Genomic DNA, 25590 nt, shown 5'->3' with positions numbered 1-25590 from the left:
TTTTTTTTTTTTTTTTTTTTGGTTTTTGGAGACTTTGAAATTATTGGAATATTATCTTGCCTAGATTTTTCTTTGAATCCTATCTCTTCCCCCCTTTGTCTGATGTTGTCTCCGCCACAGTCCTTTCTTAATGGCATTTCATTAGAATTTCATTTTCTGATAATCCTGATAGTCGTTCCTTTGTTTCGGTCTGGGTAGGGTCTTGGTAGCCCCAGGCTGATGTGAATCCATAGACACCACTCTCAGCCTCTACAGGTGCGGCCACTGCTCCCCAGCTGGGACAGCCGGTAATGGCTTGTTTGTGTTTGTTATACTTTCTGCCCTTGGCTGTCTGTTTTCTCCAATTGGCTCATTCCTTTTGTGGGAGAACTCTGGCCCTCCAGGTAACCAAGTCCTAAGGAGATAGGGCTGCCAGCCAGATAAGGACGCAGGCACCCATTTCCCCCCCACCCGGCCCCACCCTACCGATTTTGATCTCTGTGTGTGTGTGTGTGTGTGTGTGTGTGTGTGTGTGTGTGTAATAATTATTGTAGAGCCCAGGCTGTCCTCAGATTCCTTATATAGCCAAGGTTGGCCTTGCATTTCTGATTGTCCCTCTACTCCCGAGTTCTCTCTAAGACTGTAGAAAATGGAAGCTCCGCTGTGGGTGTGGGGCTCCTAGACCGTGAGCAGAGCAGCCCTGCTGGTCCCTCTGGGGCCTTCTCGCAGGTTTCAGTCATTCCTCTTGAGTCAGAAGAATTCCCCAGAGACAATCCTTCCACTCTCCTGTTGTTTATGCCGAGAGAGATGACAGAAAGCAGGAGGTCTGAGCATCCAGTCTGCAAATATCCCCTCAGTCAGAGTGGCTCACTCCTACTCACACCGCTGCTCCGGGGCCTGACACGGGCTCTTTTATCTTCCCCAGCAGGGGAGGTAGAGTCAGCGGGTCTTTAAGACTTCAGATCTTAGAGATACTACTGCTTACTACTGCTTTTTCCCCCCTCTGAGAGTCTTGTTACAGAACTCTGGCTGGCTTCAAACTTCCTATGTAGACCAGGCTAATCACAAACTTGTGGGGATCCTCCTGAGTCTACCTTCTGATGCTGGGACTACACGTGTGTACCTCCACATCTGGCTGAGATCTAACTACTGAGACGTTTGCCTCCTTACTCTACTGTGCTATCCTGCCCACCCTTGCCTAGATGCCACAAATGTCAAACTGAAATTGCTGCCCTGCTGCCCCACTTCCAGGCCTCTCAGGGCAGGGCTAAAGCCTCCTGTGGGCTAGCTCCCCCCATCTTCCTTTGCCCTCTGGACGAGATGCGCTCACCTTAGAAGTCAGTCTTTAGCACAGCTGCCACGCAGTACGACTGACTTTCCTTAGCTGGAAGTCCTCTGACTCTCCTCTGAGGGTTCGTTTTAAATAAAGATGTATTTATTGTTTTGACATGTATGATGTATCTGCATGAGTTTATGTACACCATATATACATGCAGGAGATTGGAAGAGGTAACAGGATCCGCTGGAACAGTTGTCCACTGCCTCGTGGGCGCTGGGAACCAAAGCTGGGTCCTCTGCAAGGACAGCAAGTGCCGTCTCTCTGGCCCTGAAATTCTACATTTTTTAAGAACTGCGTAGCGTCTTCCTGCCACCAGCTCCAGACCGTGTTGAGTTGGCAGACATGCACAAGCACGCCCGGATGTTTCTCCTTACTCTCCTCATGCCTTCCGATGCAGTTTGCTGCCAACTCTCGTTCCCGGCTCACAGTTCTGCTCTTAGCTCCTTGAGAAAACATTCAAGACAGCCATCGGCAAAGTTTCTCTTAGCGTTCCATATCTGAAGATTACAGGAGTGGCTTCCACTCTGTTGGCCCTTCCTTTTCCAGCTTCCAGTCCTGCACCGGGCTTGCCTTGCCCTCCGGGCTCTATTGCTCATTTTGCTTTGTTATTTCTCTTCTGGACCTGAGCCAGGCTCTGTTCCTCCTGAAGTCATTTCCCTTTGCTTCTGCCGGTCACCTGGGGGCACTGACAACCTGCAGGCCATGCAGGAGGCTAAGCTTGGGATTTTAAATTACACAGTAGGATAAAATGACAACCATAAACAGTGTGAGGCTGAGCTGAAGAAACCTCTCCCATCACCAAGGCTCAGACAAGCGCGTTTCTCTCTGCGGTCCTGTTGACTGAGGGTGTGGCCCTGTGGAGCAAGGCTTCCATAGCTTGGGGCTTTCCGGTCCACCTCCAGACTTGGGCTGCTTTCCTTCCTATCTATCTCTGGCACCTTAGATTGACAAAATTCTCACGGAAAATACCAGTACTGGAGACTGCTTGCCTCTCAAAGTCTCTGCACCAAGGCCCCTGGAACTCTTGCCGTTTTAGTGATGCACTACAAAGGATGTTGCTGTTGTTGTTTCAACATTTTAACAGCTGCAGTGAAGAGATAGCTCCCTGCTTGTGGACTAAGCACAGAGAGGAGAGCTCTTGCAGCTTCCGCACCTCCTCCATTCCTCTGCTCTCACCTACCACACAGTTCTGGGGAGGGGGGCTCTCCTCCAGGTTCCCACCATGAGGACAGGAGAACTGGGGGCGTGCTGATGGATATCGCCAAGATAGCTGAGATTTCAGTCACTTCAAGGATTTGTTGAGTAGAAAGAAGTAACTTGAGCCTGAAGTGGTGACTCACAGGGAGGCAGAGGCAGGCCAATCTCTGAGAATATGAGGCCAGCCTGGTCTGCATAGGGAGTTCCAGGTCAGCCAGCCAGGGCTATGTTGATAGATAGATGATAGATAGATAGATAGATAGATAGAGATAGATAGATAGATAGATAGATAGATGATAGATAGATGATAGATAGATAGATGATAGATAGATAGATAGATGATAGATAGATAGATAGATAGATAGATAGATAGATAGATGATAGATAGATAGATAGATAGATAGATAGATATAGATAGGTAGATAGATGATAGATAGATAGATAGATAGATAGATAGATAGATAAAGCAAGTAGGGTGAGCTGGGAAGCCTGTAGGACAGAGTAAGAGAGGAAGTTATTGGTGTGGGCTCAAGGAGGAGCCAACTGTCACCTAGTGGGCGACGAAGTTCAGGGCATGGCACTTCTTGTTCCCAGATGCACAGTTATGCATGAGGTCAGGGAACTTATTAAAGAATAAATAAGACAGGTGGTGGTGATACATGCCTTTAATCCCAGCTCTCAGAAGGCAGAGGCAGGCAGATCTCTGCGGATCTCTGTAAGTTTGAGGCCAGTCTGGACTACAGAGTGACTTCCAGAACAGGCAGGCATCAAAGTTACACAGAGAAACCTGTCTCAAGAAACAAAAACAAAAACAAAAAAGAATAAAGAAATAGTGTGCCAGCAAGAAGGCCAGTAGCTCAGTGAGTAAAGACACCTGCAACCAAGCCCGATTATCCAAGTCTGATCCCCAGAACCCACCTGGAGGAAGTGGGAACTGACTCCTGTAAGTTGTCCTCTGATCCCCACCCCCATACACACGCACAAAAGCAAATACCTTGCCGTAGTCTATGACTGGCAGCTCAATGTTGGGGAAAAGGTCCTGCACAATGGCATTGAACAACGGGACATCCACTGACGTCAGCTTGGCGATATTCATGTCCCTCATGGAGAGCAGCATAACCTGTGTGGGGAAGGGTGAGACCTAACAACAGTGGCTAGGCCAGAGCTGGTCCTCGGGAACACAACAGGGACAACACAGGGGGCGGGTCAGGTGGGGCAGGCAGGTGCTGGTGGAATAACTCTTTCTGGAGAAGGAAAAGAAAGTCTAAAAACTGTCATGAAGACACCTTCAGACTAGTGAGGATGGGGACCAGGTCCAAGGGCCACGTGTCAGGCCAACCTCTTCATCAGACAGATCTGGCTGCAGGCGACGCTTCTTGCCGGCTTAGCGTAGGAGTGAGGTGAGGGCACGCAGGCCAAAGTCGTAGTGGTCCTGTCGCGAGAGCTGCTGCACGGCCAGCGAGTACAGGGTGTACACCTTCTTGGCCAGGATCTGGGAACCATGTACAGAAGACAACACTTCAGCTCCCACAAGTCTCCTTTTCATCTGGAGACTGTTATAGCCACAAGAATCGAGGACAGGGACCTGAAGCATCTAGAAGGCGCTCTGGACAATGCTAGGAGATCTGTGGATTGTGCTATGATCGGTCAGTAGCATCATGGAAGGGAGACCCCTGCCCCTCTGGACTCCTCTGACTCCACCGCCTTTTGACAGTACTCTAAGATCTTGTTAGGATAAATGGATTGCGAGTCCTTTCGGGGCTCCTCTGTCCAGGGAATAATTATGCAAGGGAAATAAAATAATTGGAAGGAATAAATTATTAGAATACCTTGCAGTTGCCAAATCCCTCCCCAAAGAGAATGATTTCCGCAATGAGTGTAGAATCGGGCACCACCATGGCGATTGGGCGGAACATGGACTTTAGGTTTTCTGGAAGCTCCGTGCGGCCAGCATAGCCTGGGAACAAAATCCTTTGTTTCGAACCGCATTTCCCTGTCCTCACTTGATCTCCCAAACGTCCCACTCTGCCCAGCTTTTACTGTATCCCTCACGTTCTCCCTGGCTCCAGCTCCAAGCAGGAATTCTTTCCTCATCTCTGCCTTGGCTCCCTCTCCTCCCATCTTCTTTCCTCACAGGTGCTCCTTACTTTCCACGTGGCCCTGTTTCCAACTGCAGCCACAGAGGTGCTGTGTTCTACACAGAGCCCACACGGGCCCTGTAGCGCTCACAGCTATGGCTCTGATCTGAGCTTTCCTGACCCTTCCTGACCCTCGTGGGCCACGATGAGATGGAAAATCCCTACACATTAGGGAGTCTTCCGCTTTCCAGAGGGATAGAAGGTAGAGCAAGGAGCTAGCCCACAGGGAAGATGAGGGTTCTACCAGACGCACAGAGGTTATCAGGTTATCAGCCCTTCGGGGAGAATGGGACAGGAGGTACTTTCTCTTCCCACTGTGGCTGTGATTTGGATCTGAAATGTCCCCTAGAGGCTTCGTTCCCAACACAGCCAGTTCAGAGGTGCAGCCATCTGGAGACTAGACAGGCCACAGGGTCCTGGCCTTATCAAGGGCTGCTCTTCAGAGTTATGGCTATCAATGGAAACTTTCAAAGGTGTGGTCTACATGAGAGAAGGAAATTATTGGTGTGCACCCATGAGTCAGTGATTCTCTCTTTCTCCCTCCCTCTCTCCTCCCTGGTCACTGTGAAATGAACAGTCCTGTTCTACCACACACCTCCTTCATGATGCCCTGCCTCACCTTCACCAATGGCTCAGAAATGGCAGTCCATGGGCTGAGACCGTGGACCCCAAACTGACCTTTTGGCTTTAAGCTAAGTCTCCTTGGGGATTTTGCCAGAGCAATGGAAAGCTGACTAACGCAGGAGTCTTTAGTCAAGTATTTCACAGCCAAGCACTTTGGCACAGAGAGGGAGAAGGAAAGGTCACAATACTTATCTCAGACACCCAATTCTCCCCTTCCCCCACCTCCACTTCATTTAGTTCCTGCCACCTACCAGGATTCATGGTGATGAAGATCCCACAAGACCACACCAGGTTTATTTCAAAGCCCTCAAAATGGAAGCGGGTGAGGTTGGCAGCCAAGGCTGATAGGATGGACAAGATCTGCTGGGCCACCACAGACAGCACCTCGATATTGATGCGGTTAAATTCATCAAAGCAGCCCCAGGCTCCAGTCTGTGGAGGGAGAGAGAGGCAGAGTTGCCGAAGCAAGAGAGGTGTCCTGAAACTGCTTTGGTAGGAAAGGTGGCCTCTGAAATGTAGGGTGTAGGGGGACCAGAGTAACAATGTCATAGCTTCTGGCCAGAGCCCTCCATGAGACAACTGCTCAGGGTGTGGCTAGAACCACCTATAGGTGGAACTCGTGCACCCTGAGTGCACGATTCTGCACAACTCCATGTGACCCTTGCGTGACCTTAGTTTGCAAACCTGCACCTTGAAACTTCTTCGCTGCGCTTATAGGAATTACCCGAGGCAAGGCTGTCTTACAAGGTATAAACCAGATTTGGGTCTCAGTTGATTTTTAGGCACTAAAAGATGTGTAAAGGACCTTTAGGATGTGGAGGCAGGGTACTGACCTGGGCCAGTCCTGAGTACATCCTGCCCATGGACTTATAGTCCAGGCCCTCGGAGCAGTTGACCACGATGACATATATACCCAGGGCTTTACCCAAGTCTTTGACCGTTTCTGTCTTTCCAGTGCCTGCTGGTCCTTTGGGGGAACCCCCTCGATGAAGATGCAGTGCTGTGGTCAATGTCATGTAACATCTGAGAATTTAAGACATGATTCAGGTCAGACTCCCGGAAGATTCTGTTGTCTCTGCAGCTCCTCCCCCAAACACCAGTTCATCCCCACAGCTGACCTGTCTGTCAGGGGAGTGATGACCAGCCGGCCAGAGTTCCCCAAGTACTCATAGCCATACTGGAACTGTGTGTTGGTCTGGCGGATTATACAGTCATCAACGTCCTGGGAAATCAGGACAGAACAAGACAGACATGGGTTTAGGGGAAGAGTAGAGATAGAAATGGTGACCATTAGGGTTCAGAGGGGTCGGAGGGCTGCAGGGAGATTAGGGGTCCTGTTTTAGAGGATGGTTTAGGGCCAAGACAGAAAATGGGTTCCATACTGCATGTCTTTCCCCACCCCAAACCATGGAATAGCTGCCTGGGCTCTGAGTCCCTGTGGGGCGGCACCTACAGGGAGTATTGCCTGGAGCCACTATTTGTCACTCCTGAACTGGGGGTGACAGAGTTAAAAGCTGCCAGGAAGGAGCAGTGAGAGAAGACAGAACACTTCCACAAATGAAAAGCGTTTTGGGCCAGTTTGGGAATAAGAGAGGAGCAAGTTGGCCATCTGACACCTTCTCCCAGTAGAAGCGGAGCTGGCTGAGCCAGTCAAAAGCATTGACATCCATGAGGCCACTCTTGTACAGTTTCTCCAGCACATCGCGAGCGTGAATTTCTATCGTCACCAGAGCCACAATTTTAAGCCTCATGATCTTGGTTAAGTTCCCCCTGATGGCTTCTGAGTACTTATTTAGTATTGACACCTGCGGAATGAGGCAAGAGTCAAGAACAGATGGAGCAATGTAGCCAACGCTGAACAATATCGTGTCCCAACCGAATGTCACCCCCAGGCCCATGCCAAAGCCCTACAATCCCACTATCCAGCATCTACACAGGAGAGCCGGGCTCTGTTGCACACCTCCGCAACTCCCGGCAGTTCCTGGCTCCCTTGTTCTGGCTTGTTCGAACCAGCTCTCTCCAGTTCTGATTCTAGTCACCCCCCCTACACACCAATTCCAACTCCAGGTGGGCCCCATCCTTGAAGGGCTCCTCACCTGCTTCTTCTTCATGACCTTGAGAATTTTCTTGTCTGACCGCTCCTTAGCTGTCGTCAGGCACTTGGTGACGTCAGCAGTCCACTGGATCTGACTAGCGGCAATCACCACCTGAGGGGGTACAGAAGTTGGTTCCCAGGCCTTGCCTTTAGCCACCCACACAGCCCCTTCTTGGGTTTCAGCCTCTTCTAAAACCCAGTGACTATAGTCTAGTCTACCCTGAAGGTTGGCACATGTGCCTTCGGTCAGGAGTCCTGATTCCATTATATAGGGTGTGAGAGCCAAGCCTGGAAGGAGGAACAGGAAGCCCCTGTTTGTGATGCCCTGAAGTCTGTCTTTCCACACACTGCTCCATTAGCTCCATTTGTGCACCCCCCACTCACCTGGCCGGCCCACTCCTTCACCCATTTGTCCCTCTTGTTGAGGAACTTCTTGAGGGCCACTCGGCAGTTCCGAAGCAAATCCCGCAGGGTCATCCTCATGGCCCGTTCCACATCACCAAGCCAGGACTAGGAAGAATAAAATAACACAAGGGCTCAGGCTAATGGCCAGTGGCTGAGATTCCCAAAGAGAAGACACGGGAAATAAGACTGCAGAGGGCTGAGGACCCAGGAGGGAAAATGTAGTTGGGCCGTAGCTGGTGTGGGTCTCTAAAGGATGTGGAGGCAGGAAGCAGAGGGTTGGAGCATCAGATGGACACTTAAGTTTAAGGAGGGGGACAAATGTCAAGAACACGCATGTGAGGAAATGTCAAGAACACGCATGTGTGAGGAAATGTAAGAACACGCATGTGTGAGGAAATGTCAAGAACACACATGTGTGAGGAGATGGCAGCTACAAAGCAAGCTCATCTCCCCCTTCATGGAAATGGTCTCTCCTCACGGAGCCAAGCAAACTTTTGTTCTTTGATTTTTCAAGACAGTGATCTCTACGTAGTCCTGGCTGTCCTGAAACTGGCTCTGTAGACCAGGCTGGCCTCAAACTCAGAGACCCACCTGCCTCTGCCTCCCCAGTTGGGATTAAAGGCGTGTGCCAAGTAAACTTTCTAATAGAAAGACAATTTCAGGACAATTAAAGATACACCTAGAAACACTGTCTTGAAAAAAGAAAAGAAAAAGGAAAAAGAAAGAAAAGAAAAAGAAAGAAAAGGAAGACAGTTTGCTCCTGAGACATTCGCCAGCGCGCACCTCCACGGGTCCTTCGAGAAGTACTGGGTGGAGGAAATCGATGTATTCGCCGTCACCTGAAAACATTCCCACTGCTTCCCATTTGCTGCTGGAGCCCCCGACCTGTGGAAGAGACCAGTCATCCATGCCCTGGCCTCATTCTGGCCTAGAGCAGTGGTCTTTCTAACGCTGCGATCCTTTAATACAGTTCTTCATGTTGTGCTGACCCCAACCATACACTTGCTTCTGTTGCTACTTCAGAACTGTAATTTTGCTGCTGTTATGAATTGTAATGTAAAAATCTGATAGTCAACCCCCAAAGGGGTCAAGACCCACAGGTTCAAAACCACAGTTTTAGAAGCATCTGTGCCCTTCAAAGGCAATTTCTTCTCTTCCCGCCTCTCAACATACCAGTTGTGGAAAGTTCTATGTGAGGACTGACAATTATTACATAATGCCACTCCCCTGCGAGGAGAGTGTGGTCCCCACCAAAGCCTCCAATACCTTGACGTCACCACTCCTTCCCGGCCCTCATCCCATCATGGCCACCTCTTTTGACCTTTTGGATTCTCAGCAGTTTGATGTTGTCGAAGCATTTTTTGAGGTGCGGCTGCACAGCCTCTGGGTTACGGGACTGGCCCAGAATCTCCAGCAGGTCATCGTTGGACAGGAAGTAGAAGCGAGGGAATATATGTCGTTTGGTCTCTAAGTACATGTCCAGAGACTTCTGAATGTCCTCCAGGATGGTGTTCATCCCTATCAGTGTCTCCAAGAGGTCTGGGGAGAAGGGAAATGGGTGACTTGTGACGGCCTTGCCACTGCCGCCCTGAGTAGACATGCAGTCCTCAGCTCTGCGGTACAGACGGCTGGAAGGGCTTTCAGAAACAGAGAAATCGCTCCAATGCTCGTGCATATTATCCCACTCTCTCTTGTATTCATCAGACATGGCTACCTGTGGAGAGCTCGTACGGTATTCATGGGGTATCATATGAGTTAGCCCCGTTTCTCACCAGTCTTTAGCACAATAGTCCTATTATACCTAAGAGCTTGGAGCATCACCGCTCAACTCAAGAGTGTCTGAAAATTACAAACGATCCTGCCGTTTGCTCAATCCAGCAAGCCGAGTCGCTAAAGACGCCACAGACACAGGATGGCAGCAACCATGACACAACACAGAGGGCACGCCACGCGGAGGCCAAAGGCCACCGCTGTCGCCCTTGGTTACCCCCAGAGGTGGACAGTAAGTTGCTGAAAACACCATGTACTTCAGAAACAGGGCACAGAGACCCCTGAGCTAGTGATGACCTGCATAACCCCTGAGGATTAGCTTTCATGGTACCCGAAGGCGCCGTGCAAGCTTCCAAAGGAGGGGGTAGCCAACAGTCCTCTCCAGTATGACATCTATGGAACACATCAATGACCAGCCTGGCATGATAACCCTCAGGGTGCAGTATCGGCATGCACACCTGGCAGTAACCAACAGCTCCCTAATTAGACCTAAGACCCACTCAGCCAAAGGGCCACCAAGGCTGGCAGTATGGCTTAGCTAACTACCACTCAATACCAATGAAGTTGTGGTTACTGGAGGAGAATCTACAACCATTAATTTACTAAACCACCATAATTCCTAACAACAATCTATAAACATTTGTCCATAGGCTCTCATCCCTCATCAAGGAAACTTCCCTTGGTAACAGATGGAGACCACTATGGGAAACACAGGCTGTCAGAATGCAGTACCAGTGGACACCTCCACAACACTCTCCACCTAAGACTTGGGCAGCACTGCAGAAGAGGGAGCGGGAAGACGGTAAGAGCCAGAGGACCAGGGAGTTTGCTGTGAGACTGTGTCTCCAGTTACCCAGGAAAGTGTCACCAACATGACCTGTGGAATACTATTTTAAGGTGTGCTACATTTGTTTTGCTCCGGAACATTTGTTTAATGATGCAAAGATGTGTTGCATTCTTTTATGTTGCATTTATTTAACTCTGTGAAGCTGTGGTTCTTTGCCTGTCTGAAACACCTAATGGTCTAATAAAAAACTGAATGGCAGGAGAAAGGACAGGCAGGGCTGGCAGACAGAGAAAGTAAATAGAGAAATCTGGAAGAAGGGAGGAGGCGCAAGAGAGAACAAGAAGAGGAGAGGATGTAAGGGCCAGTCACCCAGACACCCAGCCGGCAGACTAAGAGTGAACATAAGATACACAGAAGTAAGAAAAGCCCAGAGGCACAAGGTAGACGGGATAATTTAAGAAAAGCTGTTTAGAAACAAGCCAAGGTAAGGCCGGGCATTCATAAGTAAGAATAAGCCTCCTTGTGATTTATTTGAGAGCTGGGTGGATGGCAGGCCCCTCAAAGAGCCAAAAGAGTAAAACACAAACAATAACATTTTAGCATTCCAATGTGGGGCTAGAGTAAAAGAAAAACCAATAACAATGACTGCCCAAATGTGATCTGAAAAAAGATTGACACCGATAAACCTATCAAAAATTAGATGGGGAAAAGCTCTTGAGGCTTTAGCCCTATACAAGGAACTACAGGCAGCTGAGGAAAGCTGGGAGCAGGAGAGGTGGCCCTCCCGGGGGACAAGCACAGCAATTGGTGTTCCAGAGCCAAACGGTCAGCCCTGAAAACATTATATGGACGGAACAGGTTCTAATTAGGAACATATATGTAAATACACACATATGCAATAACCATTAGTGAGAAAAGAGGCCATGAATTTGAAGGAGAACAGGGAGTAGGTAAGAGGGTTTAGAGGGGAAAAAGTACTAATTAAATTTCACTATCAAGAATAAAAAGATAAAATAAAGAAATACAGTAAAGTGATAGAGGAAGACACCCAAAGTCAATTGCTGGACTCCCCACCCTCTGGCACACACACACACACACCCATATGTGTACACAAAACACACCGTGCTACACAAACCCATACACCCATACAGTCACAGAATGTAGAGTCCAAACCCAAGATTGTGGTCTTGAAGTAAACACACCCCTTTGATTATCTTAAAAAGAAAAGAAAAAAGAAAAAAAAAAAAAAAAGAGGTCTACCACAAAGGCCCATCTGAGAGTTTAAACAAGATGTGTTAACAGCTGTAGGTTCCCAGAAGTCTTAGCTTTCCGTCTGCATTCTCAGCCTTTGGGACTTTCCCCAGGTTCTTCCCAGGCTCTGTCCTGACCAAAAGTGTGAAACAGTGCCTTCCAGCAAGTGTAGTGACTGCAGGCTACTGGAGTCTTTGGGTGACCTCAGGTGACCTCTTGAGGTCACAGAAAGACTCGCAATCTTGTGTTTAACAACAGGATCACTATTTTGGTGGCTTTGTGAGTCAGTCCATTACCCAGATCACTTCAGGGCAGCAGTGGCTGGGACTCAGCCAGAGAACAGCAGTTGTCAGTAGGGCTGCTAAGACCAGCGCTGTTGAGCCAGCGCCCCCTACTCTACTGTGAGAGTCACTGCTCTGTTGCAGTCCTTCCAAATACTCCCATGACAGGAGAGGACTGCAGTGCGCAGAACCAGCAAGGCCTGACTGGGTAGCCCATGCTCTAAAGCACTGGATGATACTCCACCTAGTATCAGTTTAACTTGATCTACTGTACAAATAAGCATGATGAGCAATAGTATTCGAATAACATTAGCAAACGGTGCTAAGCGGTGGTAGGGTCACTACTCACAGCCGCAGTGGGATTAAACACGGCTACTGATGATAGTGATGACGGAACATTTTAGTGACGAAGCATGTGGCCACAACCTCACAAATGCATAGGAGCAGTGAGGGCTGTCGGGACAATTGCCTGGGGAGCCCTCACCTGGGTAGTGGGTGCTCCGGAGAGCGTTATTGTCTTTGCTCATCCGGTCCATGATGGCTTTCCAGTTGTTGTTGATCTGGTCAAACAGGGCTGACTCATTGGGCAGCTGCTTTCGGATGTCCTCTCCAAGGAAGATATTCTGAGGGGCGTAGAGCCGGGGGAGAGGCCGTTTCGCACATACCCTCCCTCCACACTCTGCTCCCAGACCACAGATGACAACCAAGTACAAGAGTCAGACCATTAGAAACCAGGGCAAGAAGCCAAGCTGAGATTGGGAATTCAGGACAGAACCCAAGAGGAAAACATAAATCTGGAAGAAGACAGGCTTGCCTGGGTGGGATGTAAGATACAGAGACGAGAGTCAGAAGGTGGGGTCTCGGGAGGTGGGAAGAGGACACTGACAGCAGGCCAATTTCCAGGCTCCAGCAGGGGCAGGGACAGCCCAGGCAGTGTGGCTGCTGACCTCCAGGTACATCCACTGTCGCTGCACCGTGAGCACCATCTCAATAACCTCCAGAATGAGGGAGAGACAGCGTTCCCAGTGGTCCACATCCTTCTCAAAGGCCTTCACAAACCGAGAGGCCTTCATGGTCGACAGAGCCACCTGATTGTCTTCCAGGGCCTGGAACACTTCTTCTGTGCCCCTGGGGTGCAAAGGCTGGAAATCATTGTCCATACCCACCTGTCAATCCCTTAGCCTCTCTCGGCAGCTCAGGCCACATGTGCCAACCTCGTCTGGAGCCCTCTCTACCTGAGCCGGTGATGGCCCTTGTCCTTGTAGGGTACTATGTCTAGCTGCGTCACATCCCAGGTTCTGTTAATGTTTTGTAAGCCCTGTGAAGAGAATTTGGAGGGCAGAGTAACCATACCTAGTCCACAAAGGGGAGAGGAGCCTGGGGGGCTCAAATGCGGCGGCTGGAAGTTTGTACACAGGAGGCTGAGGAGTAGGATGCTATCATACCACTTCTATGGCTAGCTCTTTGGTGGCAGAAGCAGAGATCTCCGCGATTTTCTCCACATGCTGGTCCATTCCGAGCTGCACGATCTGTTCCAAGGTGAAGCTTTCCGACTCCTGATCAAACTCCCGCTGGACTTCCTCTTTGACCTGGTCCCAGTGCCTGCAGCCCAGAACAAGAAGTCTGACCTGGAGGCCTGCTCCAGGGCCTACTACTAGCAAGTGTCAATCAATCCCTGGGTTGTCAGTGTGACTCAATCAAGCTCTTGCTTAGCGTGTGTGAGGCTCAGCATTCCACACTCAGCACTGCTTTAAAAAAAAAAATCGCTTCTCGTTTCCTCCCTTTGGAACATGATAATTCTGGTTATTTGTTAATTCCCGATTCAACGGATCTTGCTAAATAGGCTCCCAGGTGCGGTCTTAGACACCGTGGGAATACAAGGATTGATCTGTCACGCTCCAGGAGTCAATCCTCTGGGGAGGAGTTAAGGCAGGTGTGCATACGAACACGCGATCCATTAGTGCAGGTCTCTGACGGCTCACGTGCTGGGCTAAGGGTTACACACGCTACTCTGCTTCTCACAAGTGCTCCGTACTGGGAAGTGCTACTATTGCATTAACAGACAAGGAAACGCAGGTTAGGGAGCCTACATAACTTATAAATTGGGGGGTTAGATTAGACTCACCCACATAACACTTAGGGGTAAAACATTGCTCAAAGGCAAAAAAAAATGGTGGCTACAATAAAATAAAACTTTTTGGATAAAAAAAAAAAAAACAAGTCTTAGTTATAATAGATAAAGCCAGAGGAGGCAGAGGGAGACGCCAGGAAAGAGCCCATGGACACACACTCAGTGAATCTGAATGCCCGGGACAGCACAAGAAGCAGGAGACAGTGAAAGACTGGTCATGGCAGCCCGTGCTGTCTGCAGCGCATACACAACAGCCCCGGTGTGGGTGGAGTCAACGGACGTGCCCATCAACTACTGATTGGAAAAGAAATGTACTATCTGTGCCTGATGGAAAACCATTCAGCTTTTCAAAAAGAAGAAACATAGGATGTGGTGGCACACACCTTTAATCCCAGCAGAGACAGGCAGATGTCTGTGAGGTCAACGTCAGCCTAAGCTATCTACAGTCTAAACAGCCAGTTCTATCTAGATCAGCCAGGGTTACATAGTTAGGTCTTGTCTCAAGAAGAAGGAGGAGGACGAGGAGGAGGACGAGGAGGATGAGGAGGACAAAGAGGGGCAGGAGGAGGGAAGAGGGGGAGGAGAATGGGAGGGGGAGAAGAGGAAATCCCTATAATTTCAACAGTTTAGAGGGATGTGGAGTTTATGTTAAGTGAACTAAGCCACAGGAAGGTGAATCCTACATGACCTTATTTAGATATACAGTCAAAAATCGTCACATTCACACAGGCAGAGAAGAGAATGGTAGCTCCAGGGGTGTGGGGGACAGAGTTGGGAGAGATGGTTAAAGGCTATGGAGTTTCAGCTACAGAGAAGGAGCAAGTTCAAGAGATTAAGCTGCACGGTTACTAGTGCTAGCAACAATGTATTATGTGTATGTAAATAACTAAGTAAAACCTTTAACTTTAATAATGAGGTGGGGCTGGTAGTGCACATGAGTGCAGGTGCCTGCAGAGTCCAGGTGTTAGGCAGGAGTTACAGGCAGCCGTGAGCTCCTGATGTGGATGCTAGGAATGGAGCCCAGGGCCTCTTGATAAGCAGTGCTTCACTGGGCACCTCTCCAGTTCTAATTATTATTTTTTGTTTTGTTTTGTTTTGTTTCACACAGGGGCCCACTAAGTAGCCCTGGCTGGTCTCTGCCTCCCAAAGAGCTGGGATAAAAGGCGTGTGCCACCGCTCCCTGATCTATCTATCTATCTATCTATCTATCTATCTATCTATCTTTCTTTCTTTCTTTTTTCTTTTTTTTTTTTTTGTTTGTTTGTTTGTTGGTTGGTTGGTTGGTTGGTTGGTTGGTTGGTTGGTTTCTCTGTGTAGCCCTGGCTGTCCTGGAACTCACTCTGTAGACCAGGCTGGCCTTGAACTCAGTGATCTTTCTTCCTCTGCCTCCTGAGTGCTGGAAGTAAAGGCATGTGCCACCACTGCCTAGCCCTTTTTTCTTTTAATAGATTTATTCATTTTATTTTATGTTTGAGTGTTTTGCTTGTGTTTGGTGACTGAGGGGTCAGAAGAAGGTACTGGATCTTCTGAACTACCACGGAGGTGCTGTTCTGATATCTATATCTGTTTCTAAATAAAACGCAGACACGTTGGAGCTAGGCTGTACCTCCACATCCACCCTAGGAATAAATGTTAAGGGCTTGGAGAAAGCTCCCTGGGTAAAGGCAGTTCTAAGCAAGCATAAGACTCTGAGTTCAAATCCCAGCACCCCTATAAAAGGCTAACCATGACCAGTGTGCCTGGAACTCCAGTCCTGGGGGGTCACATGTACACAGACACCTGCACCCCTCCACACACACAGATGAACACATACCCCAAAAGTAAACCTCAAATATTCTCTCCACAGAAGCAAAAGAAACAGGTATGTGAGGTGCTACATATGCCAATCCCTTCAGTGTAGCTCTCCCGCAGTGCACACACCCTGCAAGACATATGCTGCCATTATAAATACGTGACTTTCTGTCAGTTACATACAAACTTGGGGCCAATGAGATGGGTCAGTAAGCAAGGGCACTTGCTAGCAAGCCTGACAGTCTCAGTGTGATCCCCAGGGCCCATATGGTGGAGAGAGAACCAACTCCAACAGGTTTTCCTCCAACTCCACACTGGAGCTGTGGTGTGCGTGCACACACACACACACACACACACACACACACACACACACACACAATAATAAACAAATGCAATTAAAAGGTTTTAGGTCAATTTGGACTAGTATTATGGCTTAGCAGGGCAGTGCCGACATTCACAAGACCTGGGTTCACTCCCTAAAAGTGAAATACCCTGGGACCAGGGAGGTGGCACAGTGGTTAAAAATGCTTCATGTGGGGGCTGGAGAGATGGCTCAGTGATTAAGAGCATTGCCTGCTCTTCTAAAGGTCCTGAGTTCAATTCCCAGCAACCACACGGTGGCTCACAACCATCTGTAATGGAGTCTGGTGTCCTTTTGTGGCCAGTGGGCATACACACAGACAGAATATACAATATATACAGAATACATAATAAATAAATAAATTATTTTAAAAAAAAACAACCAACAACAACAACAAAAAAAAAAAGTGCTTCAAGTACAAGAGTAGGGACCAGGGTTAGAACCCATGGGACTCAAGAACTGCCTAGGCAGGTAGGGCAGTTGCCCTCAGGCCACAGGGATGGAGGATACTTAGGGAAGGCTGGCTAACTAGACTAGCTGGAATTGGGAAGCTCTGGGTTCAGATTCTGCCTCATTAAATAAAAGGGAGGAATGATCAAAAAGAACATCTAATATTAACTTCAACACATGGGTACAGACACCCAGGAAAGCAAGCACACATACACCACACATGTGCATACACATGCAAAAAAGAAAAAAGCATGAAGTGGTACAGACAAGAACGAGCAGAGCTGGGCATGAGCAGCCTCACCTCTCTCTGAGGGCCGGGTTCCGCAGGTCTGAGATGAGGGGCATGGTTCTCTTGAACTGCTCTATTTTGGAGCGAGTGGTTTCAATAATTTCCCAGTTTCGGTCCTGAGCAAAAATGGGAGACATCAGAAGTCCCATGGCACTGGAGCCTGCCCACTTCCTCAGCTGGGACAGGGCCATCTTGTCTGTCCCCAAGTACCTTATACTCTTTGGCCAGTCTTGTGAGGCGGCGAAACAGCCCATGGGCCATGGACTCCATAGCCTCTGTCTGCAGGGTCAGGAAGCAGCCCGTCTTCCACTGGTTCCAGCTCTCCTCCCAGTCCCGAGTGATCTCCCACACTTGCTGGAGGGCATCAAGCTCCTGTCGGAGGCAGGAGGATGGACAGACAGCCTTAGGCATGGCGCCCTGGCCCTCCGCCTCCCCGACGGCACGCAGGCCCTTCCCTTGTCCAGCTGATGATGGTGCTGCCTCCCAGTTCACCTTTGCCCTCTACTCTCTGGCTTCAAGGGCTCATCAAATGCTAAGCACTTGAGAAGCTCCTTAACACGGAGTCTTAGGGAAATGAAAATGAGAGCCTCCATGTAATAGCACTTCACACCCACTCTGGCTAGAACAACAACAACAAACCTGTAAAGGAAAATACATGTTGGCAAGGATACCAAGAGAAACCAGTAATTCTCATCCATTTGCTAGTGGGATGAAAATGGCAAGGCTGCTGTGGAAGATCGCTTGGCTGTGACTCAGAAGCATAAGTGAGGGATGCCATATGATCGGGCAATTTTATTGCTAGGCTTATCCCACAACAATTAGGGACAGGCGTCCAAATACAAGTACATGCACACTCATAGGAGCCCTGCTCACTTCGGTGAAAACGAACAAACAATAGAATGTTAGCGAGCCATGAAAAGGAATGGAATACTGATACATGCCATAGCATCCATCAGCTGTGAAAACACCGTGGGAGTGAAGGAAATCAGAGACCAAAGGCCACATTGTTCCATTGGTGGGAAATGCCCAGGACGGGGAAATCTATACACGTGAACAATAGGTTGGTGGGGGCTGGGGAGAGGGGATGGAGGTGTTTGCTTATAGAAACATGACTTCCTCTTGTGGCAATGAAAATGTTTTGTTTGGGGTTTTTTTTAAATCGTTTTTAAAGATTTATTTATTATGTATACAGTGTTCTGTCTGTCTGTCTGTATGCTTGCTGGCCAGAAGAGCGCACCAGATCTCATTACAGATGGCTGTGAGCCACCATGTGGTTGCTGGGAATTGAACTCAGGACCTCTGGAAGAACAGTCAGTGCTCTTAACCTCTGAGCCATCTCTCCAGCCCTTTAATCGTTTTTAGAAAATCTTTTTTCTACTTTTTAATAATTTTTTTAAAATTTATTTATGTACATGGTGCTCTCTGCCAGAAGAAGGCATCAGATCCCATTACAGATGGCTGTGAGTCACCATGTGGTTGCTAGGAATTGAACTCAGGACCTCTGGAGGAGCAGCCAGTGCTCTTAACCCCTAAGCCATCTCTCCAGCCACCTAGAATCTTTTTTCTAAGGATTTATTTTTTTATGTTATGAATATTGTCTTGCCTGCATGTATGTCTACATACCATGTGCCTGTAGTATCATAGGGTCCAGAAGAGGACATTGGATCTCTTGGAACTGAAATTACAGACTATGTAAGCTTCCATATGGGTGCTGGGAATCAAACCCAAGCCCTCTGGAAGAGTAGCTGTGGTGGTCTGAATAAGAATGGCCCCATAGGCTCATATATGAATGCTTAGTCACCAGGGAGTGGAACAACTTGAGAAGGATTAGAAGGTGGTACCAGGGTCTGAGGCATTGCTGTGAGAGGCCTGACAATGCTTTTGTTCGGAGGAATTTGGAAGACTTTGGGTGGGGGCTTCAATGGGGTTAAATGTGCCATCCCAGCAGAAGCGTGGAGGCTGGCACTGCGGCTGATATGGGACGTGGGTCAGTGAAAAGGTTTCAGAAGAGAATATTAGCAGGTGGCCTAGAGACTGTGTTTGTGATATTTTGGCAAAGAATATGTCTGCTTCCTTCCCTTGTCAAAAAAAAATGCCCAATGCTAAACTAGATTGAAGAATTCTGGATTAAATTGGTGTTGGCAGAGGAGATTTCAAGATAGCCCAGTACGGACTCTGTTGTGCAGTTATTAGTGGCAACTTTATGCTGATCTATAATGAAAAGGAGAAAACTGAGCAAGGAAAAATACAAAATGTACCATTTGAGGAGAAAAAGAGCACCAAGAAGTAAAATGGAGCAAAGTCCAGTACTCAAAGAGATAACAACTTTAAATAAAATCGGGTGGTGGGGGAGACTGGGCAGTGGTGGTGCACGTCTTTAATCCCAGCACTCAAAGCTCCAAAGCTACACAGAGAAACTCAAAAAAAACAAAAAATAAATAGTGATAATAATAATAAAATGGTTGGTCTAGTGTATGAATTTTTACCTCAGTTAAAAAAAAATAAAACAAAACAAAAACCCACAAAACTGTTAATGAACCATTCCCAGGTCCTCAGAAACCTGTCCTGTCCCTGCCACTTGTCCCTGGTTTCCATGGAACCCAGCTCAGCACAGTACCTTCTCCAGGTTCTGGAGGTCCTTGGAGATTGGCTGCTCAATCTTGAAGATGCCTAGGTTGGAGCGGAGGTTGTTCTCCTCATCCCGCATGGCCATCAGCATGGCGCGCACCTGTGCAATCTGATCCAGCGCAGCTGTGTGGCCCACATTGCTGGTAAAGGGCCCTGTGGGAAGTCAACATGTGGCTCAGATCCTGCTCGGGTCCATGCCTCTTGAAAAGCAGTCTGTGGCTCTCTAGCTCAGTGGGCAAACCCCACTCTACTCTCACGTGAGAGGAAAGGGGAGGAGAAAAGGGGGAGCATGTAGGAACAATGGACTAGGAAGTCAGGGTTAGAACACTGGGAAGGTTGCTGGCCCAGGCCTTCCAACCAGAAACCCGTGACTCCAGGTGAGCTCATCCTCTGTCCCCTCGAGGTTCCTTCCCTTTCCTGAGCTGCCTGCTCCCTTCTTCCAGCTCCAAACCTTCCCGTGCCACACACCCCCATCTGTTTTCACCTTTCCAGGGCAAAATTTTGAATTCTGAGTCACAAAACCAAGACTAAAGAAGGGGAGAGAGGTGGAGCAAGGAATACCTTTGGCCTCAAAATCTTCTAGAAGGTTGTGTGCCTTCTTCTTGAAGTCGTCAGCCGCGTGAATAAGGCCAGTCTTGAACTTCTCCTTGTGTTTCTTCAGCATCTGCTCGCTGTCCAGCAGGATTTGTTGGAAGGTAATCCACTCCCCATTGAGACTGTCCAGCATCTCCAGGACCTGGGAGGGAGAGAGGGCGGAATGACCCACACGCAGGAGGTCTATCCTCTCCGAGGCTAGGCACCCAGGGCGTCACATATGCTAGGCGACACTCTCCCAACGAGCCGCCCCCCCCCCCCAGCTCTCTGTCAGTTAGCTGCATCTCTGCCCTCAGACCAGCGGTCATAAACATGACTGATCCCGAAGAAACCAATCTCAAGTTGCTGGGTCTAGCAGAAGTATATAAACTAAGGGGCACCACTGTTTGAGTTAGCCGTGGTCCTCGGGAGTTCTGAATCTCTCACTTCCTCCCTCTACAGTCTGTTGCCACTGACACATGCTTGACTCGGGTGGACCAAACACAGCAGGAACTTACACTGTCTGGAACCGGCACCTCGTACTTTTCCAGAATGGTAAACTGTTCGTGGATGGGCGGGATCTGAGTCTCCAGGCTGGGTAAGTCATGCTGCAGGGTGTCCATGAGCTGCAGACTGACCCCTAGTTCCTCCAGCGTTTGGGGAGGGCGGCTGATTCTAAAAGTCAGCAAAGAGTGTTGTTGGTGGAAAGCACGTGCACGCATGCACATGCACACACACGCGTGCACGAGTACTCACGCTTGGACATACTCACAGCCATGCCCAAGCCAAGCCTTACTTCTCGGCGTTGTCTTTCAGGTAGCTGTGCAGATCCATCAGGCGCCCGGCGGCCATCTCCTTGAGCAGCGTTGTAAACTTATTCTGCCACTCGTTGCAATGCTGCACCAGTGAGAACTTGAGGTGTGAACAGTCCAGCATAACGAACTGAACGTTGAGGACCGTCTCCTCCTTCTGTACATTGTTAGCCACCTCTGTGTAGCTGCAAGAGCCCAGGTCTGCTCAGAGGGCTCTATCCCTTCATAGGTGGCCCCCCAACACCACCACCCAAACTCCACTCTCTTGTTTCCTTTCACCCAAACCTGCAGTTCTAGACAGTTCTATTGCCAGGTCTCACCCAGGCCAACCCATTCCTGGCAGACTGCTGTGGCCATGCCAGCTTCCCAAGTACTGGGCAGCGCAAATCTGCAGTCACAACTTTCCCTCCGGGACCCACAGCCTTGAAGTCCCCTAGGTCCAAGCTGGGCTCACACCGCACCACTTCTAGCTTAGTTGCCTCAAGCAGACTTTTGGTTTAGGAGATAGGCTTTTTACATTTTACCAGGCTTGGACTCAAACTCCTGAACACAAGTGGTCTTCCTGCCTCAGCTTCCTGTAGCTGGAACTACCGATGGACCAACCTTGTATGCTTTTCTCCTGGGACTGTCTGACCATCCTGAGCCTTCGTGTCCTCATGCATAGGAGGGATGGCATAGGACAGCCTCAGGGGATGTACAGCGGCCCTTTTGTCTGCCTCCTTTTCTGTGTCCGTGTTCCAGTCTGTTTGCTTTGTGTCCGTCTATACCTCAGTCTGCACTGTTTCCTCCTGGGCCCCACCATCTCCGCCTGATGAAACCCCAACCTTCTTAGAACGCACAACCCATATAGGTGCCATCTTCACCAGGCCTTTCCTGGTGTCTCTGACTGGAAATCCTTTCTTTTTGTTTTACTGTGGATTTAAAAATTCCCCACAGGTCTGTGTGGTAAGTCTCAGTCTGCAGCTTGGTGCTACTGGGAGTTGGTAGAAAGGGGTGAACCAAATAGAAAGTCTTCCTATCACTGGGGTGATGCCTGGAGGAGCCTCTTCCCCCAACTCTCTCTCTGCCTTTATCCTACGACACAGGCTGATGGCTTTGCATCCACTATAGTGCACATCTACAAGCCCAAAGCAATGGAGTCAACTGGTCATGGGCTAAACTTTCCCCCAATTGTGAACCGAAACAAACCTTTTTTGATAGGTTTATTTTCCTCAAGGATTTTTTTTTATAGGAATGGACACCAACTGGCACACCTAGTGAGCTGGCCCCCGCGGCTTGCACACATACTCCTAGTACAAATGCATGGAGCCGGTAGAGGCACAGCAAGCATCTTACAAGCTTGCAGAGTTCACAGAGAACAGCACCCTACTGTAGGTCACATATCTGTCTCACAGGAAACTGAGGCCTGGGGCGTATGAAACTCTGCCCGGGACTGCAGAGCCAGTCAGTACCAGAGCTGGGCCGCACGCCAGCCTCCCACTACCGCCCCCGAGGAGAAAGGCCTGTAGAGTTCTTTTCTTTCTTTTAAAACTTCTTCAAGGCTCATAGGAGAATTGCTCTGAGTGAATGAACGGCCGTAGCCAGGGGACTATGAAAAGATGGCAGCTACTTTATGTCAGATCTTAAGAATCTTCTTCCAGTTAGCTCCAGCCCGGCACCTTAGAGTTGTCAGCCCCAAAGGCTTTCCTTCTCTGCCCTTCCCTTCCTCCTCTCTTCCTCCCCCTCTCTTCCCCTCCCCCCATTTCCCCCCCTTTTTTAATGCGTGGTCTTGCTACCTGTCTCAGGCCACAACCCCCTGCCCCTCTGCTCATGCTGCGCCCGTCTGGGATCACAGACAGGCGCCGTGACTCCCCGCTCTTCTGCCTTCTCCATCTCTAGTATCTCTTACTTCCCAACCAACCCCTGCGAGACTCCTCTAAAGAAACAGCTAGCTCTCCCTAAACCTTGCCCAGCCTCTTTCTGGATCTCTGCCCTCAAGAAGCCAAGGTCCAGCGCTCTTCTCCTGCAGCCCAGGGCACGCAATGTCCAGACCTACAGGACTGGACCAGCCGAGCCCCACTCTCTTCCTCCAGAGAGTGCTCTTCTTTTAGACAATCCCACCGCCACCTCCCCTTCTTCACTCACCGGGCAATGTCAGCATCAAAGGAAGAGACAGGGGGGTTGAGCCGCTGGTAGCGGCGGATGAAGGAGTCCTTGTTGATCTCCCAGATCTCCCGGTACATGTCCCAGGTCTTGAGGTAATTCTGCAGCAAGCTCGCGTTGTTGGTCACACCACTGCTGATCTGGGCCTGGATCTTCTTGATGTCCTCATCGCGCTCTTCAAAGGGTGCAGAGAGATGCTGCTCACGGACATGCACCCCAGGCTCCAGCCTGGCCCCAACGCTGCCCTCTGCTTTCTACTCTGCCAGTTTCCCCACTAAAATATACTCTAACATGAGCATTAGGAAATAGAGGGAAACTGAGCCAGCAACCTGGGCCAGAGCGGGGCTGGGATGGTGAACTCCATGGGAGCAGGAGCAGAACCAGACCAGGGACATGAACCAGACCAGGGACTTTTGCCGAAGCAGGATTGGGCCTGAGATTGCTGCAGGAGCAGATACAGGGGAGCAACTGCTGAGTGAGTGAGTGGGCCAGAGCCAGAGACTGCTGCAGGTCCAGGCGTGAGTCTGGGACCTCTAAAAAAGTAGGCCTAAGCCAGGTCCTCTGTGGGTCCGGGTGCACCCGGGGAAGAAGATTAGAGCCAGAGACCTTTGCAGGACCAACCCTAAGCCAGGGACCTCTGCAGGAGCAGATCCAGACCAGGAACATTTACAGAAACAGGTCTGAGCCAGCAACCAAGACCAGAGCAGGCCTGAGACCTCCAGGAACAAGGAGTGACCAATGGTGTAACAAAACCATGGCACTGACTGTACCACAAAGAACAACCACCTGAGCCTTGGATTCACTTGCATCTAGAAGATTAATCACCAGAGTCACAAACAGGCCCAACCGCACCAATTAGAGAAAAGGATGAGTAGACAAGGTAAGAACACACACACCACCACAAAGAACAACATGAAACCAGTAAAATCTAGAGACCCTACAACAGCAAGACTTGAACAACCAAATATAGATGAAGTAGAAAAAAATGACCTAAAAATAACTTCAGGAGAATGTTTGAGACTCAAAGAGGAAATGAGAAATTCCCTCAAAGAAATGGAGGAAAAGACAAACAAAAAATTGGAAGACATCAGTAAATCCCTTTAAAAAAAAAAGAAAAAGAAAAAGTAATCAAACATATGAAAGAAACTATTCAAGACTTGAAAACTGAAATAGAGACAATAAAGAAACCCAAGCTGAGGGAATTATAGAAACAGAAATCATGAGAAAACTATCAGGAACCACAAATGCAAGCACAAACAGCAGAATACAAGAAATAGAAGAGAGAATCTCAAGTGCTGAAGATACAATAGAGGAAATAGACTCATCAGTCAAAGAAAACATTAAATCTAACAAAAGCTTAACACAAAATATCCAGGAAATATGGGACACTATGGAAAAACCAAACATAAGAATAATATGTATAGAAGAAGAAGTTCAACTCAAAAGCACAGAAAATATATTTAACAAAATAATAGAAGAAAACTTTCCCAACCTAAAGAAAGATATGCCCATGAAGATACAAGAAGCTTACAGAACACCAAAGAGACTGGATCAAAAAAAAAGTCCCCTCGCCACATAATAATCAAAACACTAAACATACAGAATAAAGAAAGAATATTAAGAGCTACAAAGAAACAAGGCCAAGTAACATATAAAAGCAGACCTATCAGAATTACACCTGACTTCTCATTGGAGACAATGAAAGCCAGAAGGCCGTGGTCAAGCTTTATGGAGACATTAAGAGACCACGGATGCCAGCCCAGACTACTATACCCAGTAAAACTGTCAATAACCATAGAAGGACAAAATAAGATATTCCATGACAAAACCAGATTTAACCAATACCTAGTCACAAACCCAGCCCTACACAAAGTACAAGAAGGAAAATTCCAAACCAAGGAGGTTGGCTACGTCAACAAAAACACAGACAATTGATGATCTCACAGCAGCAAATCCCAAAGTAGAGAAAAACATTCAAATTAACATCAACAACAAAAACTAAATTAACAGGAGATAGCAATCACTGGTCATTAATATCCCTTAATATAAATGGACTCAACTCACCTATAAAAAGACACAGGCTAATAGATTGGATACAAAAATAGAATCCATCCTTCTGCTACATACAAGAAACACACCTCAACCTCAAAGACAGACATCAACTCAGAGTAAAGGGTTGGGTAAAAAAATTCCAATCAAATGGACCTAAGAAACAAGCTGGTGTAGCTATACTAATAACTAACAAAATAGACTTCAAACTAAAATCAATCAAAAGATATAAAGGAGGATATTTCATATTTGTCACAGGAAAAATCCATCAAGACGAAATCTCAATACTGAACATCTATGCCTCAAATACAAGGGCACCCTCATATGTAAAAGAAACACTTCTAAAGCTTAAATCATATATTAAACCCCACACACTAATAGTGGGAGACTTCAACACTCCACTCTCACCACTGGACAGGTCAGCCAGACAAAAAATTAACAGAGAAATAAGGGAACTAACAGATGTTATGACTCAAACGGACTTAACAGACATCTATA

The 25590-nt window shown here is 48.4% G+C and overlaps 1 protein-coding gene across 1 annotated transcript in view; it reads right to left on the bottom strand.

The window, feature by feature from the left end:
• Dnah2 (dynein axonemal heavy chain 2) overlaps positions 1–25590 on the bottom strand; it is a 128432-nt gene that overhangs the window by 56052 nt on the left and 46790 nt on the right. The window contains 22 exon segments of the mRNA XM_050162494.1: positions 3510–3635; positions 3855–4007; positions 4345–4472; positions 5529–5709; positions 6111–6300; positions 6396–6499; positions 6894–7082; positions 7374–7484; positions 7757–7882; positions 8561–8662; positions 9099–9316; positions 12351–12489; positions 12814–12994; positions 13102–13184; positions 13312–13468; positions 16901–17004; positions 17099–17260; positions 19506–19669; positions 20078–20252; positions 20608–20764; positions 20886–21086; positions 23026–23218. Of these exon segments, the coding sequence (XP_050018451.1) occupies positions 3510–3635; positions 3855–4007; positions 4345–4472; positions 5529–5709; positions 6111–6300; positions 6396–6499; positions 6894–7082; positions 7374–7484; positions 7757–7882; positions 8561–8662; positions 9099–9316; positions 12351–12489; positions 12814–12994; positions 13102–13184; positions 13312–13468; positions 16901–17004; positions 17099–17260; positions 19506–19669; positions 20078–20252; positions 20608–20764; positions 20886–21086; positions 23026–23218 (3344 nt within the window).

The sequence above is a fragment of the Alexandromys fortis genome, unplaced genomic scaffold, assembly GCF_014885135.2.
Source record: "Alexandromys fortis isolate MF-2015 unplaced genomic scaffold, M_Fortis_MF-2015_v1.1 scaffold_84, whole genome shotgun sequence".
NCBI lineage: Eukaryota > Metazoa > Chordata > Mammalia > Rodentia > Cricetidae > Alexandromys > Alexandromys fortis.
The sequence above is the reverse complement of the archived record's forward strand: the minus strand, read 5'-3'. Positions and strand labels throughout refer to the sequence as shown.